Genomic DNA, 12,144 nt, shown 5'->3' with positions numbered 1-12,144 from the left:
ACTTCCATCTTCGCCGCTCTTTTGCAGAAAGTCTCCACATGACGCCCTTAAAGATACAAGTGTCATTATAATGCTCCCAAATAAAAAATTGCCCCTCACTATATTGTCTGCACAAAGTATGACCCCCACACTGTCCCTCTTATGGTACATGCTCTTCACACTGTCCTCTCCTTTCTATACCAGTCCCCTCTTCACACTGTCCTCTCACACTGTGTCCCCCTTATAGGGCCCAGTATTTATACTCCATATTTATACTCCATCCTCCCACACTGCGTTCATGCCTCCCCCATCCTCCCACCCTGCGTTCATGGCTCCCCCATCCTTCTCCCCTGCAAGCATGGCTCCCCCATCCTCCCACTCTGCGTTCATGGCTCCCCATCCTTCTCCCCTGCGTTCATGGCTCCCCCATCCTTCTCCCCTGCGTTCATGGCTCCCCCATCCTCCCACTCTGTGTTCATGGCTCCCCCATCCTCCCACTCTGCGTTCATGGCTCCCCCATCCTCCCACTCTGCGTTCATGGCTCCCCATCCTTCTCCCCTGCGTTCATGGCTCCCCATCCTTCTCCCCTGTATGCACGGCTCCCCATCCTTCTCCCCTGTATGCACGGCTCCCCATCCTTCTCCCCTGTATGCACGGCTCCCCATCCTTCTCCCCTGTGTGCACGGCTCCCCATCCTTCTCCCCTGTGTGCACGGCTCCCCATCCTTCTCCCCTGTGTACATGGCTCCCCATCCTTCTCCCCTGTGTGCACGGCTCCCCATCCTTCTCCCCTGTGTGCACGGCTCCCCAACCTTCTCCCCTGTGTGCACGGCTCCCCATCCTTCTCCCCTGTGTACATGGCTCCCCATCCTTCTCCCCTGTGTGCACGGCTCCCCATCCTTCTCCCCTGTATGCACGACTCCCCATCCTCCCCTGTATGCACGGCTCCCCATCCTTCTCCCCTGTATGCACGGCTCCCCATCCTTCTCCCCTGTGTGCACGGCTCCCCATCATTCTCCCCTGTATGCACGACTCCCCATCCTTCTCCCCTGTATGCACGGCTCCCCATCCTTCTCCCCTGTATGCATGGCTCCCCATCCTCCTCCCCTGTGTGCACGGCTCCCCATCCTTCCCCCCTGTGTGCACGGCACCCCACTTTTTTCCCTGTCATACTTACCTCTCACCGGCGCGCAGCACAGAACTTCCTGGCATCTCAGCGTCTTCCTTCCTGTCTTCAGCGGTCACATGGTAGCGCTAATTAAGGGTGATGAATATGCGCATATTCATCACCCTTAATGATCGGTACCATGTGACCGCTGAAGACAGGACGGCGCTGAGACGCAGTTGCAGCCACCGCTGGAGGAAGGTGAGTATTACGTCTTCAGGGAGGGAGGGAGGGGGGCGGGAAGGAGGGAGGAGGGGGGGGCGGGAAGGGGGGGAGGGAGGAGGGGGGGCGGAAACTTGACCCCGGAGTTTTATAAAATAAAAAAAAAAAAAAAAAGGAAAAAACCTAGCTCAAGGGCGCCCCCCGCATCCCGCCGCCCTAGGCACGTGCCCTCAAGTGCCTAGTGGCAAATACGGCCCTGACAGTAGTAAGCATCTATATCCTGCAGAACATGGCATTGTATGTTGGCTGTTACAGCTAGTATCCGTACACACATAGCACTGCAGGGAAGTCACTGAAAAGGAAGAGAAATTCCCAGAAATATAATTACAATTCCATAAAATATTCACCAGGAGTGAGACTGTGCACCGCCTGTACTTTGTGGCCGTTATTCATTGTTGCAATTAAAATGATCTAAATTGTACAAACTCTCTGCTGTTTGTAATAAATCCATCAGACAAGAACAATGTAAATAACACAACTAATAAAACGAGTGATCTCCCCAAATTCTACATAAACTGCAATTTCAGATTCATTTACCTCTTTCCTGACAAGCATCTTTAATAGTAGAGCACCTCTGGCTGTTATGACCTGCTGCAGACATGATGCGTAGCCAAACACCAGCTTTTTGCTGTAGACCAAAGGAATCTTTGCTCATTCCTCAAGGGCAATGGCCTCCAGTTTTATCTTGTCTTCCATATGCTACAGATTTCCAGGGTCAAAGAAAATTAATCTGTTCCAAAGCAGCACTGATCTCCCTCCATGCTTCACTGTAGGCATCACCAAGATACCACCATGCTATACCATAGACATCACCATCACTTAGCCACAACCATGCTTCACTGTAGGCGCAACCATGCTATACTGTAGGCATCACCATCACCGATCCACCACCATGCTTTACTGTAGGCATCACCATGCCAACACCATACTTCACTGTAGGCAGGATTTTCTTTTCAGCATATGCTTCATTATTCTTCCTCCTGACATATCACTGATCTATAGATTCAAAATGCTCCAGTTTTATTTACTCTCTCTGAAGAACAGAATCCCAAAACTTCTGTGGTTAATTCTATCGTTTTGAGAATATTGGAGGTGACTCTTCTTGTGCTTTTGGATCAGTAGAGGTGACATCTTGGAGTTTGGTCATGGAGACCTTCAGCATTTAATGTGCACCTCAATGTTCAAACTGAAATCTCAGCACCTGCTTCCACCAAATTTTGGTGCAAGTCTCTTCCAGTTTTTGAACAACAGGTCTCCTCAAGAATCTGGTGACAGCCGGTGACATCTTCCTCTTTCTGCCATGTCCAAGTAGCGTATTGAAAATTCTGCTTAGAGCTGTATCATTTTCTTTGTTCATGCAAGAAAATGATCTCTTCTCTTACTTTTTGGACAACTAACATACAAAAAACATCATGGTCCAAAAACTGCGACAAGTCCAGGTATTTGTTGAAAGACAAAAGAAATAAAGAGAAGTGGAAAGAGGGAAAAAGGAAGATAAAAGGAAGAAAAAAAACAGTAGTTGGCTTCTGGAATACTTCACTTTATATAGTATATTTTCTGTAGTTTGATTTGTGGTGTTTTGTTTCAAGCTCACTTGATGCAACAAAAAAGCTCTTGATTATTATATGAGTCGCTGGAGACAACAACTGATTCCATTCATGTGGTGAAAAATTCTAAGACTGCAGTAGTATTAACAGGTGGCATTACTGCTGAATTTGGAGAAACCACTTTTATAATAGTTGTGTTGCACTATTGCATAAAAATGCAGAAAGTGTTTACATTTTTCAAACAGGGTGGCAAATAAGGCAGGGAGGCATGACAAAGCGCAATGCACACAGCAGTGTCATCTCCTCCTCACACTACTACACCATGATATGTATACACAGCACAGTGCACACAGCAGTGTCATCTCCTCCTCACACTACACCATGACATGTATACACAGCACAGTGCACACAGCAGTGTCATCTCCTCCTCACACTACTACACCATGATATGTATACACAGCACAGTGCACACAGCAGTGTCATCTCCTCACATTACTACACCATGACATGTATACGCAGCACAGTGCACACAGCAGTGTCATCTCACATTACTACACCATGACATGTATACGCAGCACAGTGCACACAGCAGTGTCATCTCCTCCTTTCACTACTACACCTTGACATGTATACACAGCACAGTGCACACAGCAGTGTCATCTCCTCCTCACACTACTACACCATGACATGTATACACAGCACAGTGCACACAGCAGTGTCATCTCCTCACATTACTACACCATGACATGTATACGCAGCACAGTGCACACAGCAGTGTCATCTCACATTACTACACCATGACATGTATACGCAGCACAGTGCACACAGCAGTGTCATCTCCTCCTCACACTACTACACCATGACATGTATACACAGCACAGTGCACACAGCAGTGTCATCTCCTCACATTACTACACCATGACATGTATACACAGCACAGTGCACACAGCAGTGTCATCTTCTCACATTACTACACCATGACATGTATACGCAGCACAGTGCACACAGCAGTGTCATCTCCTCCTTTCACTACTACACCTTGACATGTATACACAGCACAGTTCACACAGCAGTGTCATCTCTTCACATTACTACACCATGACATGTAAATACGAAAAAACAGAGTGATGAAGTCCACAAAGACATAATTAAAAATGTCAATCGTAATTTTATTATGAACAAAATGCACAGCACATTTTTGCGGCATTTGACTCATCTTTGTATATGTTTGTTGATACATTTTGTTCATAATAAAATTACGATTGACATTTTTAATTATGTCTTTGTGGACTTCATCACTCTGTTTTTTCGTATTTATATTTGCTTGGAGTGGTCCCAGTGATAGGACACCTTATTGGTGTTTGGGGAGAGCAGAACTTTGTCGTTCTCAGATATATCATACTTCGGTGCTTCTCGATTGTGCTATACACCATGACATGTATACACAGCACAGTGCACACAGCAGTGTCATCTCCACACTACTACACCATGACATGTATACACAGCACAGTGCACACAGCAGTGTCATCTCTTCCTCACACTATTACACCATGACATGTATACACAGCACAGTGCACACAGCAGTGTCATCTCCTCACACTACTACACCATGACATGTATACACAGCACAGTGCACACAGCAGTGTCATCTCCTCCTCACACTACTACACCATGATATGTATACACAGCACAGTGCACACAGCAGTATAATCTCACACTAAAACACCATGACATGCATACATAGCACAGTGCACACAGCAGTGTCATCTCCTCCTCACTCTACTACACCATGACATGTATACACAGCAAAGTGCACACAGCAGTGTCATCTGCTCCTTACACTACTACACCATGACATATATATATACAGTGGGGCAAAAAAGTATTTAGTCAGTCAGCAATAGTGCAAGTTCCACCACTTAAAAAGATGAGAGGCGTCTGTAATTTACATCATAGGTAGACCTCAACTATGGGAGACAAACTGAGAAAAAAAAATCCAGAAAATCACATTGTCTGTTTTTTTAACATTTTATTTGCATATTATGGTGGAAAATAAGTATTTGGTCAGAAACAAACAATCAAGATTTCTGGCTCTCACAGACCTGTAACTTCTTCTTTAAGAGGCTCCTCTTTCCTCCACTCATTACCTGTAGTAATGGCACCTGTTTAAACTTGTTATCAGTATAAAAAGACACCTGTGCACACCCTCAAACAGTCTGACTCCAAACTCCACTATGGTGAAGACCAAAGAGCTGTCAAAGGACACCAGAAACAAAATTGTAGCCCTGCACCAGGCTGGGAAGACTGAATCTGCAATAGCCAACCAGCTTGGAGTGAAGAAATCAACAGTGGGAGCAATAATTAGAAAATGGAAGACATACAAGACCACTGATAATCTCCCTCGATCTGGGGCTCCACGCAAAATCCCACCCCGTTGGGTCAGAATGATCACAAGAACGGTGAGCAAAAATCCCAGAACCACGCGGGGGGACCTAGTGAATGAACTGCAGAAAGCTGGGACCAATGTAACAAGGCCTACCATAAGTAACACACTACGCCACCATGGACTCAGATCCTGCAGTGCCAGATGTGTCCCACTGCTTAAGCCAGTACATGTCCGGGCCCGTCTGAAGTTTACTAGAGGGCATTTGGATGATCCAGAGGAGTTTTGGGAGAATGTCCTATGGTCTGATGAAACCAAACTGGAACTGTTTGGTAGAAACACAACTTGTCGTGTTTGGAGGAAAAAGAATACTGAGTTGCATCCATCAAACACCATACCTACTGTAAAGCATAGTGGTGGAAACATCATGCTTTGGGGCTGTTTCTCTGCAAAGAGGCCAGGACGACTGATCCGGGTACATGAAAGAATGAATGGGGCCATGTATCGTGAGATTTTGAGTGCAAATCTCCTTCCATCAGCAAGGGCATTGAAGATGAAACGTGGCTGGGTCTTTCAACATGACAATGATCCAAAGCACACCGCCAGGGCAACGAAGGAGTGGCTTCGTAAGAAGCATTTCAAGGTCCTGGAGTGGCCTAGCCAGTCTCCAGATCTCATCCCTATAGAAAACCTTTGGAGGGAGTTGAAAGTCCGTGTTGCCAAGCGAAAAGCCAAAAACATCACTGCTCTAGAGGAGATCTGCATGGAGGAATGGGCCAACATACCAACAACAGTGTGTGGCAACCTTGTGAAGACTTACAGAAAACGTTTGACCTCTGTCATTGCCAACAAAGGATATATTACAAAGTATTGAGATGAAATTTTGTTTCTGACCAAATACTTATTTTCCACCATAATATGCAAATAAAATGTTAAAAAACAGACAATGTGATTTTCTGGATTTTTTTTTCTCAGTTTGTCTCCCATAGTTGAGGTCTACCTATGATGTAAATTACAGACGCCTCTCATCTTTTTAAGTGGTGGAACTTGCACTATTGCTGACTGACTAAATACTTTTTTGCCCCACTGTATATATAGCACAGTGCACACAGCAGTGTCATCTCTTCACACTACTACACCATGACATGTATACACAGCACAGTGCACACAGCAGTGTCATCTCCACACTACTACACCATGACATGTATACACAGCACAGTGCACACAGCAGTGTCATCTCTTCACACTACTACACCATGACATGTATACACAGCACAGTGCACACAGCAGCGTCATCTCCTCCTCACACTACTACACCATGACATGTATACACAGCACAGTGCACACAGCAGTGTCATCTCTTCACACTACTACACCATGTCATGTATACACGGCACAGTGCACACAGTAGTGTCATCTCACACTACTACACCATGACATGTATACACAGCACAGTGCACACAGCAGTGTCATCTCCTCACACTACATGTTAGGGCATGTTAGGTTAGGCTATGGGTTGAACTAAACTAAATAGCAAAGCCACTAGAGACTCAAGGTCTACAAAAATTCAATTTTCAACAGCAGAAAAAAAGTGTACTGGCCAGCCCGCCTAATCGAAAAGTAGGGGCGTGACTAATAGGCTATGAACCAGACACTATGCAGTACCATTGTGTGAACAATGCCCTATGTGGGCCTTTACTGTGCAATTGTATACTGGGCAGTCACCCCCTCCAGGAGTGGGTATGTGGAGAGTGGCTGTTGATCTGGTATTTTGCACCTGTGCTGCTAACATCTTGCTTTATGGGCTGGATGCACCCTGCAGTGCATTTGTTCTAAGATCTGGGCAGGTAAGTGTTGCTGCACTTTTTTTTCAAATATGGGTTGAACTAGATGGACTTATAGTCTTCCTTCAACCTTAATAACTATGTAACTATGTAACTACTACACCATGACATGTATACACAGCACAGTGCACACAGCAGTGTCATCTTCTCACACTACTACACCATGACATGTATACACAGCACAGTGCACACAGCAGTGTCATCTCCTCCTCACACTACAACACCATGATATGTATACACAGCACAGTACACACAGCAGTATCATCTCCTCACACTACTACACCATGACATGTATACACAGCACAGTGCACACAGCAGTGTCATCTCCTCCTCACACTACTACACCATGACATGTATACACAGCACAGTGCACACAGCAGTGTCATCTCCTCCTTACACTGCTACACCATGACATGTATACACAGCACAGTGCACACAGCATTGTCATCTCCTCCTCACACTACTACACCATGACATGTATACACAGCACAGTGCACACAGCAGTGTCATCTCCTCCTTACACTACTACACCATGACATGTATACACAGCACAGTGCACACAGCATTGTCATCTCCTCCTCACACTACTACACCATGACATGTATACACAGCACAGTGCACACAGCAGTGTCATCTCTTCACACTACTACACCATGTCATGTATACACGGCACAGTGCACACAGCAGTGTCATCTCCTCCTCACACTACTACACCATGACATGTATATGCAGCACAGTGCACACAGCAGTGTCATCTCCTCCTTACACTACTACACCATGACATGTATACGCAGCACAGTGCACACAGCAGTGTCATCTCCTCCTTACACTATTACACCATGACATGTATACGCAGCACAGTGCACACAGCAGTGTCATCTCCTCCTTACACTACTACACCATGACATATATACAGCACAGTGCACACAGCAGTGTCATCTCCTCCTCACACTGCTACACCATGACATGTATACATAGCACAGTGCACACAGCAGTGTCATCTCCTCCTCACACTACTTCACTATGACATGTATACACAGCACAGTGCACACAGCAGTGTCATCTCCTCCTCACACTACTACACCATGACATGTATACACAGCACAGTGCACACAGCAGTGTCATCTCCTCCTCACACTACTACACCATGACATGTATACACAGCACAGTGCACACAGCAGTGTCATCTCCTCCTTACACTACTACACCATGACATGTATACACAGCACAGTGCACACAGCAGTGTCATCTCCTCCTCACACTACTACACCATGACATGTATACACAGCACAGTGCACACAGCAGTGTCATCTCCTCCTTACACTGCTACACCATGACATGTATACACAGCACAGTGCACACAGCATTGTCATCTCCTCCTCACACTACTACACCATGACATGTATACACAGCACAGTGCACACAGCAGTGTCATCTCCTCCTTACACTACTACACCATGACATGTATACACAGCACAGTGCACACAGCATTGTCATCTCCTCCTCACACTACTACACCATGACATGTATACACAGCACAGTGCACACAGCAGTGTCATCTCTTCACACTACTACACCATGTCATGTATACACGGCACAGTGCACACAGTAGTGTCATCTCACACTACTACACCATGACATGTATACACAGCACAGTGCACACAGCAGAGTCATCTCCTCCTCACACTACTACACCATGACATGTATACACAGCACAGTGCACACAGCAGTGTCATCTCCTCACACTACATGTTAGGGCATGTTAGGTTAGGCTATGGGTTGAACTAAACTAAATAGCAAAGCCACTAGAGACTCAAGGTCTACAAAAATTCAATTTTCAACAGCAGAAAAAAAGTGTACTGGCCAGCCCGCCTAATCGAAAAGTAGGGGCGTGACTAATAGGCTATGAACCAGACACTATGCAGTACCATTGTGTGAACAATGCCCTATGTGGGCCTTTACTGTGCAATTGTATACTGGGCAGTCACCCCCTCCAGGAGTGGGTATGTGGAGAGTGGCTGTTGATCTGGTATTTTGCACCTGTGCTGCTAACATCTTGCTTTATGGGCTGGATGCACCCTGCAGTGCATTTGTTCTAAGATCTGGGCAGGTAAGTGTTGCTGCCCTTTTTTTTCAAATATGGGTTGAACTAGATGGACTTATAGTCTTCCTTCAACCTTAATAACTATGTAACTATGTAACTACTACACCATGACATGTATACACAGCACAGTGCACACAGCAGTGTCATCTTCTGACACTACTACACCATGATATGTATACACAGCACAGTGCACACAGCAGTGTCATCTCCTCCTCACACTACAACACCATGATATGTATACACAGCACAGTACACACAGCAGTATCATCTCCTCACACTACTACACCATGAAATGTATACACAGCACAGTGCACACAGCAGTGTCATCTCCTCCTCACACTACTACACCATGACATGTATATGCAGCACAGTGCACACAGCAGTGTCATCTCCTCCTTACACTGCTACACCATGACATGTATACGCAGCACAGTGCACACAGCAGTGTCATCTCCTCCTTACACTATTACACCATGACATGTATACGCAGCACAGTGCACACAGCAGTGTCATCTCCTCCTTACACTACTACACCATGACATATATACAGCACAGTGCACACAGCAGTGTCATCTCCTCCTCACACTACTACACCATGACATGTATACATAGCACAGTGCACACAGCAGTGTCATCTCCTCCTCACACTACTTCACTATGACATGTATACACAGCACAGTGCACACAGCAGTGTCATCTCCTCCTCACACTACTACACCATGACATGTATACACAGCACAGTGCACACAGCAGTGTCATCTCCTCCTCACACTACTACACCATGACATGTATACACAGCACAGTGCACACAGCAGTGTCATCTCCTCCTTACACTACTACACCATGACATGTATACACAGCACAGTGCACACAGCAGTGTCATCTCCTCCTCACACTACTACACCATGACATGTATACACAGCACAGTGCACACAGCAGTGTCATCTCCTCCTTACACTACTACACCATGACATGTATACACAGCACAGTGCACACAGCAGTGTCATCTCCTCCTTACACTACTACACCATGACATGTATACACAGCACAGTGCACACAGCAGTGTCATCTCCTCCTCACACTACTACACCATGACATGTATACACAGCACAGTGCACACAGCAGTGTCATCTCCTCCTTACACTACTACACCATGACATGTATACACAGCACAGTGCACACAGCAGTGTCATCTCCTCCTCACACTACTACACCATGACATGTATACACAGCACAGTGCACACAGCAGTGTCATCTCCTCCTTACACTACTACACCATGACATGTATACACAGCACAGTGCACACAGCAGTGTCATCTCCTCCTCACACTACTACACCATGACATGTATACACAGCACAGTGCACACAGCAGTGTCATCTCCTCCTTACACTACTACACCATGACATGTATACGCAGCACAGTGCACACAGCAGTGTCATTTCCTCCTCACACTTTGACAGCCATACCCTATGCAGTTAGGTAGAGACATACGGTCGTATTTACCTGTATACCTAACCTTACTTACCAGTCTGAGAGCTGGATAAGATGAGGATAGTAAGGTATAGAAGGTGTTTAGCCTCCATCGTGCTCAGGATGGTCTGGATTCTGCTTCTCCTTCTGCTTCCGCTAAGTTACGACCTTGCTCTGCACTGTTTTTATAGGTTTGTTAATCTTAGCTATTGCAGCATCACCTGTGTAGGAGGTGGAAAAAGAATGTACACCTAATAAAAGGCAAGGTTCAATAATGGCAGTAATGATAAAATATTAGCCTCCGCTACATAAGACTTGTGTCATCAGAAACCAGTCTTTGATGATAAGGACCATTCACCAGTTTTAGCATGCTAATCTGGCCAAATCGTGGAATAGTGGCTGCAGAACTGAATAAGATGTCTTCAAGACTAGGAGCATTAGCGCAGATTCTTCTTTGGGAGAGTGTACTTATTTTCTCCTGCGTGACTTTGACCAATCATAAGCAGAAGGCATCATGCAGGGGTAAAAAAGAACACCCCCCAGAAAAGTCTAGACCCAACTTACTCTGTGAGGCATGCAATAACACACCGCCCTGCTGTCCTCCATGATCTCTGCAACTAATGTATAGAGAAGTGCAAAGCTTTGAAGTTTAAAACAAAAACACTTGTGACTTTCATCTCAGGGCACTGTCCGCTCTGCTGTGCTCTCCCTCCCCCACGCTAAACGCTGTGATATGAAATCAGCAAGAAGTGTTTTTAATGACACAAAGCTCTGTTCTGCTCTTTTCTACACTGTAGATGCTGAGACTACACAGGCGAGCAGGGTGGTGTGTCATTACTGGCCTCACACACAGAAAGCTGAGTCTGCTTCCCTAGGGGTGTGTTCCTTTATTCCCTCTATATTATTCCTCTTGCTTATGATTGGTCAACATCATACAAGAGAAAAAGTACACGCCCACAGAGACAAATCTCTCCTAACACCCTGTTAGTCTTAGCATAAATTAGAATTTAAACTTTTCAACAATCTCATGAAAGGTCATCTTTGAAGCAGATTTTTGTGTTAAATATATTTTTCTGGTTTCTCCAAATGTAACACTAATTATTACTTTTAATGACTAATGCAATCTTAGAACTGAGCTATCCAACGAGCTCAACCTAGAGGTGGATTCACATTTACACTGAATTTTGCTGAATAACAGTCTCCATGGTGTTTTCTTGTCTGTCTGTGTGCTAAAGGATGAATTGCAAGAATACGTCTGCTTGTTGTGCTTGTATAGGAGACATCATAGCAGCTAGTTTCCTCCCACCAGCTTAGAGTCAAGTGCCAGATAAACAATTACGACTGAAGAAGGGAAACTGGTGAAGATGCAGAATATAACTGATATAATATCTCAAAATAGTGTTATTTCTCATATACACACAGGACAGAT

The 12,144-nt window shown here is 45.4% G+C and overlaps 1 protein-coding gene across 1 annotated transcript in view; it reads right to left on the bottom strand.

The window, feature by feature from the left end:
• The window catches only part of LOC138661657 (lymphocyte antigen 6D-like), a 43,999-nt gene extending 33,109 nt beyond the window's left edge, over positions 1-10,890 (bottom strand). The window contains exons 1-2 of the mRNA XM_069746493.1: positions 10,771-10,890; positions 1,573-1,657 (exon numbers count right to left, since the gene is read on the bottom strand). Of these exons, the coding sequence (XP_069602594.1) occupies positions 1,573-1,657; positions 10,771-10,828 (143 nt within the window). The 5' untranslated portion in view covers positions 10,829-10,890. The remainder of the gene's footprint in view (positions 1-1,572; positions 1,658-10,770) is intronic.
• Positions 10,891-12,144: the final 1,254 nt, after the last annotated feature.

The sequence above is a fragment of the Ranitomeya imitator genome, chromosome 2, assembly GCF_032444005.1.
Source record: "Ranitomeya imitator isolate aRanImi1 chromosome 2, aRanImi1.pri, whole genome shotgun sequence".
NCBI lineage: Eukaryota > Metazoa > Chordata > Amphibia > Anura > Dendrobatidae > Ranitomeya > Ranitomeya imitator.
Note: the sequence above shows the minus strand (reverse complement) of the source record. Positions and strands in the feature narration are given on the sequence as shown.